This window comes from Andrographis paniculata, unplaced genomic scaffold (genome assembly GCF_009805555.1).
Source record: "Andrographis paniculata isolate CXL003 unplaced genomic scaffold, ASM980555v1 Contig57END, whole genome shotgun sequence".
NCBI lineage: Eukaryota > Viridiplantae > Streptophyta > Magnoliopsida > Lamiales > Acanthaceae > Andrographis > Andrographis paniculata.
The window spans coordinates 2,159,905-2,177,706 of NW_026137592.1; the positions used below are offsets into that span (position 1 = coordinate 2,159,905).

Genomic DNA, 17,802 nt, shown 5'->3' on the forward strand with positions numbered 1-17,802 from the left:
TATATTACTAAGAAAACAGCAATCACTTCTAACACCTCCTCAAACATATTCAAAAAGATTACTCATAGTTCCGATCAAAAAAAAATAAAAAAGATTACTCATAGTTACATAAATTACACAATACTAAAAATCATTTATTAACAAAATATTTTGAAACAATACATTTTGTCGACAATTATGGGCTGATCCGATGATGATGATGATTGTGTCAACAACATCGAGGGTTTGTATCGACGAAGATACAAATTGAAGACCCAAACTTGTCTTCAGCCCAATCAAATAAGAAATTTGTTAGAGTGAATATTCTTATGTTTATAAATTTACCTTTATAATAGAATATAAGGTGAAGGAAAAAAGATTTGAGAAGTATAGAAAAATCTGAATATAATTCAAGAATGTGATCGTTTGTAGACTCTTGGGTAGAAAGGGAGATAGACACTAGTTCGTTGAGTTGATGGCGATGAGAATGATAGATTAAGGGTGAGGTATCTTCAAGAAAGAGTGAGATAGATTTCTAGACAGATCTAACTTTAATTGTATCCATGGAATTTCATGTTTCGATTGCTTTGATAGTGAAATTCGCCTGAGTTGAAACCCAGATGTAAATAGTTGATGACCAAACTGAGTTATCAATTGTTTTGCATTTTATGTTTTAGTCGTCATCAGTTTGTTGATTTGGACGAACAACCTTAGAGCCTGATTCTGTGAGTGGTCTTAGCGTTGAGATATTTGCTGCCGTATGATTTGGAGCGAATTTGAGGTCAACAAAATTCTTACTTTATTTACTTATAATTAATATAAATTAATTTTTATATAAAAATATATATATAAATATAAATATTAATTAAATCCCACATATGATATTATATAATTAATTAAATTAATTTATATTTTTTTTAAATATATTTTATTAAAAGATATATTAATTAATTAAATTTATCTACACTATTTAATATAAAATATTTATATTATTAATATAATTTGTAAACAACAATAAAATAAAATAACAAACCCTAACACGGCGGCAGAAAGCGGCAACAATCCCAAACCCTAGCCTTAGCTTCTGAAATTTCTATTTAAGCCTCCAGTGGCCGCCGCATCCTACATACCGCAATCACTCTTTCATGATTTTGATCCCAATCTCTATTGCTTACTTCTGTTTTGTTCGTCTTCTGCAAAACGGAAGCAATTTACGGTTGTTTCTTGATTGATATTTTTTTTTATTGCATCCGGTTTACCCTCTCCTTGCAAGAATTTGTTGTTTTCATGGAGATATAGCTGATGCAGATACTGAATTGGATGGCTTACCAGCGCACTGCACTGTATTGCATTGATGTCAAATGGACCTTCCTATATTCTTTATTTCTTGTTCAGTTTTCAATAATCTGGTTGATTTTTTTTTCCAGTTTTTGTTTGGTTTTAGTAAATTGTTGGAATTTCTGAAGGTCTGAATTTGGCGTGGCAGATGATGTGATATTAAATCTTATCCTACACACTGAATACTCGTGTTGATTTCTTACTCCGCTTATTATCTGATGCCATTCTCTGTTTAGGCATTCAAATTATTGTCTTCCTGGAGCACTTTATGCAAGATCTTTTTGTTTTTCCGAAAAAATCATTTAATGCGGCAATTAGGCTTATGAGATTGCTTCCTTGTTACAAGATCGGTTTTAATTTTTATTTTCACGTGAGTTTGAATGGTCACTCTGTTGAATGATTCGAAGTGAATACGAATGTTTAGAAATTTGGAAGCAATGAAGGCAATTGATGCAATTTTCTTATTATACACACTGAATATCTGTGTGGACTAAACTCCGCTTATTATCTGATGCCTTGGGTTTTCACATTATATTTGGGTTTTCACATTTTGAGGCATTTCTTGAAAATGCGGCTGATGAGTAGAAATTTTTTATGTGAATATTTTAGGTCTTGACCTTCAATTCCGCTTCATGGTTTCATGGCCCTTTGAACTGTTTCTTTTAATCTGTTTACTTTTTGAGAATTTTCTGTTTTATAGTTTAATTTGGCCATTCTATGATGAGAAAAAGCAGACGGGCGGGCAGAAACTGATGCCGTGTTGAATGTCTGCAAAATTCCTGTTGGGAATGCATCTGAGATTAGGTTTTGCTACATGACATAGTTTTGATTTGTTAACTTTTTTATGCTGTGATGAACTCTTTGAAACAAATGAAGCTTTCTTATGATTATTGATTATGAGTTATGAGCAAATGAATCTGTGTTTATTGTATTTATCTATAATTTGTTATCTATCTTTGCTACTAATCTTCTAGAATCTGTCATAATTCTGTCTACCTTGTTAGGGATTTCATTATTTGACATCCCAAAATTGTGATGTTGCAATGATGCTGAAAACTACCTATTTCCTGATGGGAGTTTAATCTCCATCTGATTATCGAAACCAATGGATCCTGCTGAGCCTCTTTTATTGTTAATTTGTAAACTATATTTTTGTGGCCTTTTCAGTTGGATTTCTTGAATATGGTGTGGTTTGCTGAATTCTGTGGATTTAAAATTTGTTGAGCCATCGAAGGGATGAGTGCGTACCCAGATATGTTAGATGATGATCAAAAAATCCTTCCAGACTACAATTATCTGATCGATGGTTCTTGACAAAATGTGGTTTTATTTATCATTTTCTTCAATTCAAACCTTGTGTTTATATATATACCCCCATATTCATAACAAGTTAATTTATTTGGAGCCCCCTATGATGTGAAGATATTCAAAATGTTTCAGCCTTGTCTGAATATTCATTGTTGAAAATTTCTTTCTGAGGGATCACTGTCCTTTCATTGGGTATATATGGTTTTTGTTATTCCCTTACATTTTTCTAAAATTTAATATTTGTGATTTTTTTTCAATATTTGATTAAAAATATAAAATACATTGTACAACTTTTCACATGCCTTGTGCTACAAAAATAAATTATCTTAAGTTTTGTGAAGACTTGAGCTATGCATTGTCTTTGTTTTGCAGACCTCGCTGCCATTGCTAAAGACTGTTAGTAGCACAAGATCAGTATTGATGGAGCTTTGTTGGTACTGCTTGTGGTTGCCAATTTTAATCAATTTTCATGTATGAAGGTAGTGCTGCAACTAAATTGTTGTTTGAGAATGGAACTCAATTTGTGATCATTAGGAGGATAATTTCCCAATTTAATGAGAAATATGCCCTTAGCTCTAAGTTATTTTCTTTTTCCAATGTTTTTGAATATTTACATATGTTGAGATGATTTTATATTTGCATATTACCATTGTGAAGTTTCATGTGTATGTTCTAGTGTAAGTTTATTACTCTTTTTGTCTCATTTTATTTTTGTCCCGTTTCATCTTATTTGTCTTTTTAAAAGAAAATTTTAATTTATAATTATTTACTAATCATATTTTTTTTGAATTGTTGAAGAGGAAATGGTGGTAAAAGAATAAATTCAATTAATATGTATGATTGATTATTGATATATAGATAAAGTACAACAATGTGTTACTCGATGATCGACGATACAAGATAGCAAAACATTATTGACGCGATACTAGTAATCAAAGAGTCTATAATTTTATAAGTATTGTATGTTATTCGGATAGAAGATTACTTGGCGTCGGTGCTTGTGCAGGAGATGATGGCAAAAGTGGGGTAAACGCCGGAGGAAGACTAGGCGTCGGTGTAGGCGACTCTATCGGAGATGGTGGGAAAATTGGTGTAGGCGACTCTATCGGAGATGGTGGGAAAATTGGTGTAGGAGCCTCAATTGGAGGTGGTGGTGGTGGTGCAATCGGAGGTTGGGATGGTGGTAGAGTAGTTTCCGGCGGTGGGGGCGGGGGTGAGCAAAAGATTTGAGGCGGACGACCGATTATGATTCTAATACATAATTTTGGGATATGGCGCGCATTTGTGGCGCCAAATTCCGCACAAATGATGATAGCTACAAATACAACACACAATTTGGATTCCATTTTTGCCTATATTTTTTAGAACAAATATTGATTTTTCTCAATGTTGAAATGGGAATTGTGATTCATGTATTTATAGGAAAAGAATTTGTCACATTTAGGGTTGTAGTCAATTAATTCATTGTTGACTAAAAGCATCTCTTAATTCACAACTTTTATTCCATTTACATTAAATAGTTTTTTTTTTTATAATATATATTTATTTTAAATTACTCCTCCTTTATGCAAATGTGTGCTCATTTGACGGGCACATGTTTTAATAAAAATGAATAATAATTGTTACTTTTTCAAAAATATAATAATTTTTTATTTAAAAAAAATGAGAATATTTTTCAATGATAATTCAAAAAAGAAAGTGAGCATAGATTTTATTTAACACTTTCTATATATTCAAAGTACAAATACAAATAAATACACCCTAAATGTTTATTTGAAGTATTTTAATTTGATATTTTGTGAACAACAAAAAAAAAATTATTTTATTGAGAACATATTTTGATTTCAATCAAAACCAGACACATCTTTAATATCGAATGTTTTGATAATATTTTATCATTTTAAAATTTAACATTTAATTTTATGGGATTATTCGAATGACAAAAACATTCACCAATTGCGGTGGAGTGTTGGGCTAGCTAATTAAAATATGTTATAAAGTCACTAACATTAATATATATATATATATATGTTATTTATGTCAAAGGTATACAAAAAAATCTCAAAAATATTATTCAATATGTAATCTAATATTTCAATATTCGGGTGAGTTTTTTTAGTCACTTTGTTTACATACATAGTAGAACTATCATTGTGATATTTTATATAAAAATGAATCTTAGATATAATATATATTTTTTTTTATAAAATTAAATTAAATAGTTTTTTGGGGCATGTTTGATTTATATCTATTTTAATATTTTAAATTCAAATAAAATTCGATGTTTAATATATATATATTAATAGAAAATTCTAAAAATTGCATAGTAAAAATATAGAAATAAATAAAACACTTTCACAATTTTGCAAAACGTCAAGGCTATTTTAGGGTGTGTTTTCGAAATTTTAGCGTATTTTGGATTTAAAATTTCTTGAATAAAAAATATGTATTCGATGTAATATTATTTGTTAATATACAATATATTTTTCTATAGATTGTATAGTATAAAAATATGATGGAAAACACAATTAAATATATTCCAAATATTTCAATATTCAAAACAAAATTATGTTGACTACTCATGCAATACTTTATTGTAAACATGGTTCGTTCTTTAAACATTTTAACTCAAAATCAACATTATCATAATTTTTTAATGACAATATACTAATTTTTTTCTCCAAAATATCACATCAAAATACTGTTTAAACAAAAATTCAAATCAATAGTATTTTATTTCAAATCAATTTTAAACCACAACCAAACAAAATAATAATCTTTTAATTTCAATATATGTTTAAAAAATAACCCATTAAGCATTCCCATGTCATATATGTATAGTAATTAGTTTAGGTATAAATCCAAGATCATTTTGAGGGAAGTTTATAGTGATTAGTGATGTCATTAGACACTTTTTCCAAGTTTGGGAAGCTACAACTTTTAATATATTTCATACCTTCTTATTAACATGTTTCGTTCGCCCTTTAATAATCTATCTATTTTTCCATTTTGGTCCGTCCCATAACAAAGTATCTATTTTCTTTTTTTAGTAATGGTACTATTTACTTAACATTACAAATATCCTTTTAATTTACAATATATTACACAAATGTCATTACCTTTGTATCATACAATACTAATAGGGTTAATTTAATATTTTTACCTTTATTTCTACTTTATCTCAATATAATACTAATATTTCTAAACCTATGTTTAAAAAGCAAATTGAAATATAAATATAGGACGGAAGGAGTATTTAATATTTCTTCTAGGGTAAATTATTGAGAATAATTATAAATTACGATGGCCAAGTACCATGAGTTTAATATATATATATATATATATGAGTTTTAACCCAATGTTATAAGTATGATAGATGTATTTTTATAAAATGTTAATTAAATATAAATTATATGTTGTTTATTTTTATATACAATATTTGTCTCACATATATTTGAATGGTTAAACTAATGTTATAATTATATATATTTTCATAAATTGTTAATTAAAATTGAATTATACATTGTTTATATTTATATTCATATTGTTCTCTAAATATTAGGAGTTATTTCATAAAAAGTGTGAGGATATTTATAAATATTGTTGAATAATCGGTTATTTTGCAATCGATTATTTTGTGAGTGAAAATGCGACAGGCCGATGTACCAAATTAATAATTAATTTAGAAGAAATAAATAAATATTATTTATTTATTGTGTACGAGATTTGGTTGATATTTTGGCTATTTTGCCTGTTTCGACACAAACCAAATTGTGCAACCCCAAATTAAACCCGGCTATATGGCCTAAGTCGCAATATTATTTGGATAAAATATTATCCGTTGGACAAATTTATTATAATCTCAAACGGAAGGTTTGAAATTAGAATAAATTACAATCGTTTCAAATAAATTACGATCGTCACAAACGGAAGGTTTGTAATTAGAATCAATTACGACTGCTTCAAACGGAAGGTTTGAATTATAATTAATTATATCGATAATTATGATAGTAATTAATCCCCTGCCATTTTGGCGGAGTAGAGGCGCCTATATAAAGGTCTATCCCTCATTCGAATCACCAACAACAAATAATCCTCTCGTCCTACTCTCCTCTCTTTTAGCTTTTCGGCAGCCTTTCCAACTCAGTTTTTCTCTCGTTTTTTTACGTCGGAACTCCAATGATTAGAGGTGTCACTCTCATTGAAGATGGAAACCGTTTTATCTTTGGGTTAGAATGTCATCCACCAGAGGCACTATCGAGGCGTATTTCATTCTCGACTCGGTTTCACGTTTATTCTCGCTATACCCACACTTTCCAACAAATATTACTCGATAAATAATAATAGTATTTTGTTTGTATCCATATGTCTAAGACTATTAAATATTCTAGATTATTTACCAAACATTGATGAATAGATGTATTATTTGTCTTTGTATGCAATTAAAAGATGTTGAATGAATGTTAAATTTTATTAATATCTATATATATTATGATTTACTAGGGTGTGTTTGTTTTGTGAAAACTATAAGAAGCAAAAATGTTAAAATATATATTAACAAATCTAAAAAATAAATAAAGTAAAATTATAATGTATTTTTATACTGAATTATAATGTTTATATAATAAGAATAAAAATTGAAATCAAATTCTACATAAAGAAAAGTATTTAAATAGCTTTCTTTCCTTTTTTTCTTTCCTTTTGTTTTTCTTTTTTTCCTCCATTTTTTTTATATGATTGAATATAAAACCTCTGCAAAAGTTGATTTATATTCTAACTTTTGAGTTATTATTGAATTTAAATTTTAAAACTATTGGTCTAGCAGTTCTATTTTTCAAATATTTGTTTTACTTAAAATATTACCTTCTATTATCCAACACCAACTTACATCATCCATCAAATATTATTTCCAAATCTATTCTCATTTGAGTTAAATGTGAATTTTAACAAATATATTATTATTATATAAAATAAAAATATACAAAAAATAAATAAAGAGAAAAAAAAATAAAAAATTGATAGATTAAACGTGTACATACCCCTCCCACCCACCCCAACCAACCCAAAATTTCAAAATACTTTTCCATTCAGATTACAGTGTCAACAAAAAAACTCATCAAACAACAAAATACCCCCAAAAACACAATCCTAAATTACAGTTCATAATCTTAACAATCCTATTATATCAAATTCCCAAATTGCTTGACAACTTGTAATAATTCCAAATATCACAAGAATACTCAGCAATTTCCACTGACTTCAACTCTAAGAAAACATTGAATCCTGATTTGAGGAAAAAAAAACCCATCGAGGATCCAAAGGGCCAAGAAAACAAAACAAAACAAACCTCAACTCTAGACTAGTACTAGTAACTACACTACAATAAATTATGAACAACATAACAAAATTGGTAGAGCAAGCATGTACCATTACCTACTGCAATCAAAACTCATTTACAGACATACCTGGGTCGGATCATGTGTGTATTTACAATGTCCTATTACTCGTCGACTGTGTGGATCTCTCCCATCATGATCCTATTGCTGACCACATTAAATCCCAAGACAGATGGGCTCACTTTCTTCCCTTTCTTTCCCTTCTTTTTTCCTCCTTTTGTTGCACCATCGATTGCACCCAATGTACCCTGCTCATTTGCATTGTTATCTCCTGCTGCCGAAACAGTGGGCTTTCGGTCACTGGGATTCTTGAAGGCTATTTCAAGGATGTCAGCAGGTAGAAAGTCTCGATAGTTCAGGAACTTGTCTATGAACTCACGGTTGGCGTCGAGGGAACCAAGATTCTCTACTAGAAGAGTTTCAGCCTCTGATTTTGGTATCTTTAAACAATACTCTAAGATGCTTGTATCTACAAAGAAGATTGTGTGTATGATGATCAGTGCAAACTCTGAGCATGGGCATATACAAGATTTACACACTTTAATGATAAGGCTCGACTGAATCCAGATACCAAACACAAGAATTTAATTGCAGCAAATAATTCTGTGAAAGCTCATTGTGAATCGTGATCTTGACAATAGTGTTACTTTCAGGAAAAAATAAAAAAATAAAACGCAGATTCAGTTTGTACCTTTTGAACCAAGTAGCCTTATGGATTCGCTCTCACACCATTCCCTGAAGTCCATAGCCTCTGCAATATCAACACCGAAAAGGATGTTAATGTTCATCAGCTCTTGGTTTTTAACTTGTGCACAAACGATCATTGACTCCAAAACAGTTACCTGAATTTTTGGTTGAATCAACTTTTTTCCCTTTCACAGATGAATGAGCTTGGGAAGACGGATTGGAAGGTAAGTAATTACTGGATTTGCCACCAGTAGACTTCTGTCGGTTCAACGACCCTCCAAGAGTTCCTTTGACTGGGGTACTTTTGCTTCCCCAGCTGCCCTGGTTACCAAGCTGAGGAAATTCAGACCTGCAGGCACACAGAAGCATCTTATACACAACACAAGATTTCCTTCTGAAAATAACCTTGCACTATACCCCTACACAATATAAGAATTGAATAAAATACAAAACATAACAATTATCAGTTCCCATAGCATCCAGAAAAAGTAATTGAATCCAGAGGGCCATAGTAGTAGCAACTGGAAGTCTGGATGCAGAAACTACGGTATATTATTCACCCACAAACGCTAAGTTGTCTAGTTACCCAAATCTACAGAAAAGGAAAAACTACTAATTCAAAGAGCAACTTCCAAGCCTACCCAGAATCTTATTTCTTACGCTAACAAACTAAAGCTTAGTAATAACTGGCAATAACAGTAGAAATATGGAAGCCTATCCCATATTACTGAATAGTAGTAAGTAGATTTGAAATTTTCAATCGAATGTAAAATACAAAACCAAATGCACGGAGGATAGATAAGAAACAGTAGATTGTAAATGAAAATGGATTCATACAGATTCTCTTCTGCCCTTGATTGCTCTAATGGGCCCCAGAAAAGGTCGTCGTCAACTTTTTGCTTTGTGTACGAAGCAGCTTGTGAGTTGATTGGCACGGGAGTAGCAGCCTTTGCAGGAGATGAGGACCATGAAGGAGCGTTTACTCTAGCAGGTTGAGTTGTAGCAGGTTTTTGAATAGGAGGGTTTGGGATTTCTCTCTTTTCTTGTTCTTTGAGGATCTCCCTCAATGACATTGGCTTTTGAGGTTTTCCAGAATCTGTGGACCATGCAGGGGCAGGAGGACTTGCAGGCTGCTCCCCCTTCCAAAGAACAAAATCTCCCAATGAAGGACCAGACGGAACCGCAGGTAACAAATCCTTTTGTTGCTGCGTCTGGCGAGTACTTTTACCCTTATCAACGGGACTAGATCCAATTGACACATCAACTGGAGCTACAGTAGCAACCTTAGCCCCTGCATTTTTAGCTTTAGACTTTTTATAGCTCTTCCGGATTTCTTTAGCATCAATAAAGTCACCATCATTAAAAGAATCAGTTTGGGAACTCATATTTGAGGTTAAGGGTACCCCATATGCACTTTCAAATATTTCCTTCTCTTTTTCATGTAAATGAGAAACACTACTATCCCAAAATGAATCTTCTTGGCTCTTCTTGATCTGCGCAGTTGAGGAACTGTCTGACTTGGCAACATTTTGTTCTTTGCTGGAGGCATCCTGTGGAATTTCAGTGAGCGTCTTGGGATCTGCTTTCGAGACTACACCAGCCCAAGGAGTGGATGTACTTGTGTGACTCAATGTAGTTGGTATCTCAGAAACTGCAGTCACCTTTTGTACTCTTCTCTGTTCTTCCTGTTGTATCTCCAGTAATGACTTTGGCTTGAATCCAGGAGCAGCTTTCCATGCCCGCTGTCCAGTTTGTGCTTCTATGTTCAACGGAGAAGCATGCGCATCTGGTCCAGTCTGCAGCTTGGTCTCAGCTGCCATGACACCATCTGAATGATCAACAGCAGGCAATGTGATTTGATTAGTTAGAAGATCACCATTATCAGAAACTTTGTTGCCCTTCTTTTTCTCTTTTTTTGTTCCAGATGCCACAGACGAGTTTTCTTGGGCAAGATTTGTCTCAGATTTTGCACTACTGGATGTTGTTTCATCAACTTCTGTGAGCTTTAACTGTTGTGCCTTAGAGATACCCTTGCCTGCATCAGTAGAGGCCTTTGTAGATTTCTGCTTCTTTGACTTCTTCTCAGGTGCCTTTTTTATTTCCCCAGTTTCACGAATTTTTGCTATGTTTCCAGGAGAGGAATCACAAATTTGATGTTTTTGGGCATCTTGTTCTTCAACTGCTCCAACAGGAGTCTCCATCAATTCATTTCCACCCCGATGGGATCCCTCCTCGGCATGACTGAATTCTATATGCTGCTGAGAAATTGATTCTGCCAAATGCTCAATGTCAGAGTTCAAAACTCTAGCAGAATCATTGATGTTTGGTATAGGCTCTGATGTGTGTTCAATTTTCTTCTCTGGCATCTGAAACAAATCTGTAACATCCATCGAACTGGAACCCTTGTGCTGCTCAACATGTCCCAAAAGTGATGCATCCCAGTTATTCTCCTTCACATTATTTACAAAATTTTGCTGTGGCAGATGCATCGAAGTGTCCGAGCCAATCCTGAGGCTAATATCTTGAGCAACACCCGAAGCTAAAGCAAAATCTGGAGTGTTTACACTTACATTGGAAGCTAATGACTGCGAAGCAATCTGAAATAACTCTTGTGGTTGTTGTATATGGATGTGATCAGCATTAGCATTTCCAGCCATAAAACCACCTGCCTGCAATTGTGCAAAGGGTGCCTCACCCAGTCGTTGGATCTGTTCACGCTCAGAGAGCACTTGAGAAAGTAACTGCTGCTGCTGGCGCATTAACTGCTGCTGCTCTTCCTGCTTCTGTTGTTGCTTAAGCAACAGCATTTGATCCAAAATTGGCAAATGCTGCGATGCCACAGAGGTATGTGATTGCTGTTGCAACTGCAGCAAATACTGCTGTTGCAACAAACTAAGTAGTCGAGGATCATCAGACATACCAGAACCAAGAAGATTTTCTTGTGTCAGCATCTTGGAAGGATCAAGAGGTGGATTTAATAAATTAGCTGAGGGTGTAGTATGTGGAGGTAGTCTCTCCTGTTGTATCCCATATGCAGACTGTGGAGGAAAATTCTGATGGTAATGAATGTCCAGCTTATCCTGAAGCGGATTCAAACCACCGGCAGGAAAATTCAACCAACTAGCTGCATTGTTGGCAGTCAAGGGGCGATCAGATGAGCCTGGAAACATGTGCATGGATTCAATATTCTGAGAGTGATGCAGTGTGGAAGAATTGTCTGTGACACACTGTAGTAGCTTCGAGTGAGCAACTGGTGTATCCTTCATATCTGCCGTTGCAACATCTCTTCCAGGCCAGAGTGTGTATGGATTTGGCAGTGATCTCTGCCTTTCCAGCGCCAACATTTTGGCCAATGCATACCGCTCATCTCCACTGTTGCATACCAGAGGAGGTTGCTGTGCAAAGGTGTTATTTCCACACTGACTTTGCATAGCTGCAAATCAACAGTATACTCAGATTAAATAGACCAATACTATCACAAATGCACAAAGCAGACCCGGAAAAAGCAAATAACAAGCTAGCTAATATTTTCCACGATACATTTAAAAGGAAGAGGCATACCCTCTGAAAGAGCAAACTTCTCGAGGGAGCCACCACTCATTTTTCCTGTCATCAGTGACTCCAAAAACCTGTTTTCTGCCTCTGTTGCGGAACCCTGTGTGTACCTTTGATCATTTTTTGTAACATCAGCATCACCTAAAAATGTATTGAGCCCCCCCAAACCACTGTAGTTTAATCTATTAGAGATATCTTGGGGTTCATTTATCTTGGTCATACTAAATCCAGGTGGAGGCCTAGCCTTGGCTCGCAAATGAGGCATCACATCTCCAAGTAAAGAAAAAGGTGAGCTGGGTGGTGCACCACCCAAACGAACTTGCAATTCCAGGCCAAAATATCCAGACTCGAACCATGAAATGATATCACTCCCACTAAAAGGGCCTTGAATTTCACCTTGCGGATCTTTATAGTAAAGAACTAGGTCTTCAGGAGATGGTTGGGAAATCTTATGTGGTTCTGGCTCCCTGTCAAACATCAGAGGAGGTTGTCTTCTTATTACTGGATCATCACCCACCTGCCACTTAGGTCCTCCATTTTTGGTGTTGGGTGAAGCCATCATGCTGGAATCCCAAACATTGTTAAAATCTTTCTGAATATCAGCAGGTACCTCCCTCCGATCAGAAGTTGGACGAGGGCGTTCCACAAAAGACGAAGATCTCCATGAACCCCCATGAAGAATTGAGGAGCTTCCTGGTGATCTTAATTCCTTAGCAGTGGAAATATCACTTTCTTTCTGATGAATACCATAATCCTCCATTAAACCTGAACATAGGGAGCACATTGTTTAAGCATAAAAAAAAAAATACAAAGCAAACAAGTTAACTAAGAATGGAAGACAGCAGAGCTCCTAAATTCTCCATATGAATCACAATTTTTCTGAATGTTATACAAACTTACCATGTTATTCTATGTCAAAGCAAACATTTTCTAACAATGACTCATAAACGATATGTTAGTTTAAGATGTTGGCTCAATTTCCATAGTGAACCTAGTTATCATGTGTCACCAAAAATTGAAACCAAGTAATGAAATTCACCTTCAGAATTCAACTTTTGATCAGAAAAGGCCCTCTTTTCATGGGACAGACCTTCTGAATAATTCAGCAAACCTTCAGCGCTGTCTAGACCATGTTTAGATTCATCAAGAGTTACAGGAAAATCATCCTTAGTACCTGCTCAGATAATTAAAACATCAAGAACACATCGACTGAATGTGCAACCATATAAACAGTTCGGGAAGTTGTGCAATATGGAAATGCCGTACTTAGAAGTTTAATATTACCAATCCTGTTTCGTCTCGTCTGCAAATGGTCGGTTGTGATTCGGCCAGCAGATCCACCATCCTTACTGATCTGTGGAGCACCACTGCTAATGATTTCTCCTTCATCAATGCCCTTCAGGATAACCTACAAAGATACTTAAATAATCAATTCAAGAACAATCAGACAATCAAAAGCTCTAAGATTGTCAACTATGAGATTACCACTTCTTCAGCAGTTGGCTCACAAAAGGCCAGAGGTTCTATAGACTCTTCTTGTGTAAGTGAGGGAACTTGAACATAGCTGCCTTCCAAATATCTTGCATAGCTCACCATGTCAGTTACCCTGTATATGTCGATTAATTTTGTTCGGCTATAGTTTACAGGGTAGAGTTCTCCATGGCCACTTTCACCCTTTTCCACAGCAGATCCCAGAGATTGTAAATTAGATGCCATGTGGGTAACTGAACTCACCCCAGAAGTAACCTTTCCCCTGCCAAGGGAAAAGACGTGAGCAGGGTTTTCCCCGCGTCCACGGCCATGTAAAAATGCGGGGACCTGCTTGTTTGGGGTCAAAGTTTGGTTACCAGGATCCATTCTACCTCTAGCATAGGAAGAGTTCAGTCTCCATGGGCGATAATGATCTCCATCCCTCTCATCCTTGGGAAGATGCGAAGACCCCTTATCTAGGACCCGATCTTTTTTGTTGTAGTCTCCCCACTTGTCGCGTGCAACATCTGTATCTTTGTCATCAGGTCCCCATCGCGTGTTCCATTTGCTCTCCCGATGTAGGTCATGTGTATCTCGGTTACCTGAATCATTCCATCGCTCTCCTGGCACACGGCGTGCTTCTCCAGATTGCCTCCCTGACAAATCAACCTTGCGATCTACCCTGCGGTTATCGCTGTGCTCTCTCTCTCCTTCCCTCCATCGATCTTTGCGGATGGAGGAAATAGTGTCCCTTTCCTCATCTCGCCAGCGGTCTCGGCGACCAGATTCCATATCCAGCACAGAAGGACGAAAAACATCTTTCTTCTTGGGGTGGTCACTGAAATCATCTCCAGTTTCAGTTGGTTTTGCACCAGCAAATTGAGCAGCATGAACTGACAGAGGATTGGAATAGTTCTCCTGCACAAAAAAATGGAATCACTATAACAAGGAGATGGATAGGAACATGATTATTAGCTAATAAAAGCAGAAGCTCAAGTCTACAAGTTGCAAACTACAATAGAAATGGGAAAACCAATATAAACCATAAAGCAAGCACAACACAGAAATTCATTATACAAACCCCAGTAACAGCTCCAGTCTTGCTCTCCCCATGTTTGGGTAAAAGCCACTGTGGTGAAAGTGGAATGGAATTGTCAAGAACTTGAACATCTACATAAATTAGACAGAATGACAGGATTAATTACATAAAACTGAAACAGAAATAAACTGAAGTTGCTAAATATATGTCCTGCTGGTTTGAAAGGTGTAACAGTGATTTCATCATTCATACTATACTGAACAAATTTCACTATCCAACACAAAATGAAATGGTATTAAAAGGTGTTGTTGGTAAAGAAAACTTGAAAAAAAAATAAAAAATGGGAATCTCTGTAAATTACAAAAACTGATTTCAATGAACCCAATTATTTAAAAACCCAGAAAAAACATTGTTTCTAGTCTCTACAGACTAAAATATTACTATTTTAAAATACATATAGAATAGTAAGACAACATATTGACATCAAATAGAACCGTGAATAATTCACACACACCATACAAACATTGACAAAAGAAAAATGCTAATATATGGTGGCTTCAAAAAAACGAGCCTCTCACCCATTCCAGTAAATATCTACGTATAAATATTTTCATTACTTTCGATTTTTTAACTAAAGAAAGTTCCCCAGCATACAATCAAGTCATCGTTGACAATCCCCAAATATAAGCAACTTCAACACCAAATTAAGGCACTGAAACCGTTAACACGGTTCTCGTTCACCGCAGCGCTCCCCACCGTTTAAAAAAATAAAAAAATAAAAAATCATTGACGTACAAGAATCGTAGAACAAGAAGAATACGGCACTCAAATTTACAAACAAAAGCCTTAACCCATAGGCTGCAAATGCAACTCACCCGATTCTAGGGTTTTATCTAAGAACTGAAAATTAACTTAGAAAGACAAAAACCGTCATTGAGTACAGATAACCGACGGCGGAGAGAAGATAAACCTTTCGAGATCTGGTTGGGGCGGGAATCGAGTACGGCGTTGTCAGCCATTAGTGATGGAAGTGTGAGCGAGCGACGGCAAATTTTGAGAACGAGCTATAGTAAGAGAAAACCCTTCTTGATTGACTGCCAAATTGCGCAGAGAGCAGCCCAACTGCAAATGCCAATATAAAACAACACTAATGGAAGTAGTAATAATAATAATAATAATAATAATAATAATAATAATAATAATTTAGATGAAATATGTTTTTGTAATATTAAAGAAATATACAGTTAATATAGAAAAATAATGGGTTTGTTTGCTAGATATATATTTTATCTTATAACAATAATAATATTATTATTATTGTTTAATTTAAAATATTTTTTTATATTATTAATATATTTCATACTTTTTATGATATAAAATAATAGTTTTATTTTATTATTTTCGTCTCTCAAAACAATAGTCTTATTTTTATTTTTAGCAAAAACTCTTTAATATTTTACAAAAATATCCTCAAGTTTTCACAATAACTATATGAAATAGAGGTCTTTTAATCTTTTAAAAATATTTTTAAATCCACAAAAATATTATTATTTCTTAATTCTTGTGCCCATCCAAAATGGGGCAGAGGGGTATATTACATATCAAAAGAATTTCGTCTAAATTAAAACATTGAATAAACAAATCTCAATATTCTCACATTCCATATCTATTTTGTCATTTAACATATTTATTCATTACGGATGTGTTTTATTTCGATATTTTGATTTTGGGTTTTAGTTTTGGATAGTAAAATTTTGAATTAAAATAATTGTTTGATGTTATATAAATATATATTGATACGATGTTTTAAATATAAAATTTAATTTTAATGTAATATATAAAAAAATAAGTGTTTAATTTGATATTTTCATAAATAATAGAAGTTTGGAATAAGAATACCTAAAATCAAATTGCACAAGTAAACACACCAGCTGTTTGCTTGAAAAATAATTTTCGACCTAAAACTTCTCACCGGTAGATTTCCGGGCAACTCGATACGAATCCCCGGTGGTATGCAATAAATTTAAAAACAAATCAAACAAAAATAATCAAATAAAAGACGGTGCAAACGAATTGTATTGATTCAAGATCGATTCAACGTAACTATAACTTTGTGGATTGAGATGTGTTTCTTCCTCGCTGGATTTGTTCTCTTTTTGTCCAAAATCATCTCATTAATTTTTGCATTAAAAATTTCACTCCACTACTCTTTCATAATTGCATGTAACATCTCATTAGAAACCCCAAAATGTCTTTTTTAACCTCATTGTATTATGTATAATCATCAAACCTCCTTAGTGCACTCATCAAAACTTTGTTAATGACAATTAACTCCAAGGATATCCACTCCACTCGTCAACCCTCTCATATCATCGATTGAGCCGGTTTTTCATTGATCTTACATTCTTTTGGGCCGCCACTAACATTATCCACCATCAATTTGAATACTTGAATTTGACGCTAACAAAATTATATTACGTCGGCCTAAGTTATTTTGATCAAATCGATAAAAAATTCTCTAAAAACGGACCGCCATTATTGATGAAATTTTCATGTGGCAACACCAGCCGAATGTTTAATTTTTTTAGTATTTTTTTTTTTACTTTAATAAATACTCTTATATATTTATAATTTCCTCAATATTACAAACAATATTATTAAAAGATAAATGAATTTAACAGTAGGTATTTTTAATCTTTTACCATACTACTATTACATAAAAAAAAAAATTACCAATATTTAACTTTCATATGCAAAACAATTATATTCATGGTAGGTGATATAATATAATTAAAATTTCATTCAATTTATACTTTTAAATGTTGTGTAAAAAGGCAAAATTAGCATAATTAATTTCAAGTATATAATTATACATATTTATAATTTTATTATCATCACTTTAATAGATAATAATTCAATGTATTTTAATAAAAGTAATAAGGTGAGTATAAAATTGCTCACAATATTCGCTTCATAAAATAATTATATATTCGCCTTATTATTTTTAATAATTATTTAATAAATTACTCA

At 33.6% G+C, this 17,802-nt stretch overlaps 1 protein-coding gene and 4 non-coding genes across 6 annotated transcripts; 4 read left to right on the forward strand and 1 right to left on the reverse strand.

Annotated features, from left to right (window-relative positions):
- The first annotated feature begins 1,457 nt into the window (after window positions 1-1,457).
- On the forward strand, window positions 1,458-1,543 carry LOC127257563 (small nucleolar RNA R16). Its single transcript, XR_007840012.1, has one exon. It is a non-coding gene; the product is annotated as a small nucleolar RNA R16 (small nucleolar RNA).
- Window positions 1,544-1,756: 213 nt separating this feature from the next.
- On the forward strand, window positions 1,757-1,836 carry LOC127257562 (small nucleolar RNA R16). The gene has a single exon (XR_007840010.1). It is a non-coding gene; the product is annotated as a small nucleolar RNA R16 (small nucleolar RNA).
- A 513-nt stretch (window positions 1,837-2,349) lies between these two features.
- On the forward strand, window positions 2,350-2,442 carry LOC127257571 (small nucleolar RNA R41). Its single transcript, XR_007840019.1, has one exon. It is a non-coding gene; the product is annotated as a small nucleolar RNA R41 (small nucleolar RNA).
- A 101-nt stretch (window positions 2,443-2,543) lies between these two features.
- Window positions 2,544-2,623, forward strand: LOC127257565 (small nucleolar RNA Z155). Its single transcript, XR_007840014.1, has one exon. It is a non-coding gene; the product is annotated as a small nucleolar RNA Z155 (small nucleolar RNA).
- A 5,170-nt stretch (window positions 2,624-7,793) lies between these two features.
- Window positions 7,794-15,891, reverse strand: LOC127257056 (protein ESSENTIAL FOR POTEXVIRUS ACCUMULATION 1-like). Of its 2 annotated transcripts, XM_051283329.1 has the most exons (10): window positions 15,743-15,891; window positions 14,815-14,903; window positions 13,749-14,651; window positions 13,548-13,671; window positions 13,303-13,437; window positions 12,270-13,028; window positions 9,546-12,141; window positions 8,864-9,057; window positions 8,713-8,772; window positions 7,794-8,490 (listed from the first exon to the last, which is right to left on the reverse strand). In XM_051283329.1, the coding sequence occupies exons 1-10, from the start codon at window positions 15,789-15,791 to the stop codon at window positions 8,126-8,128; spliced, it is 5,274 nt and encodes a 1,757-aa protein (XP_051139286.1). In that variant the 5' UTR covers window positions 15,792-15,891; the 3' UTR covers window positions 7,794-8,125. The 2 variants fall into 2 exon arrangements, with proteins under 2 accessions (XP_051139286.1, XP_051139287.1); XM_051283330.1 differs by lacking the exon at window positions 14,815-14,903 and having other exon boundaries at window positions 15,743-15,864.
- Window positions 15,892-17,802: the final 1,911 nt, after the last annotated feature.

Bases quoted from the DNA above. Each gene is read 5' to 3' on its own strand.
- LOC127257056 (XM_051283329.1), bottom strand. From the start codon at position 15,791: ATGGCTGACAACGCCGTACTCGATTCCCGCCCCAACCAGATCTCGAAA. The intron at 12,142-12,269 runs GTATGCCTCTTC...GTTGATTTGCAG, and splicing joins GAAGTTTGCTCTTTCAGAGG to CTATGCAAAGTCAGTGTGGA. The intron at 9,058-9,545 runs GTATGAATCCAT...GTGTGCCTGCAG, and splicing joins TCAAGGGCAGAAGAGAATCT to GTCTGAATTTCCTCAGCTTG.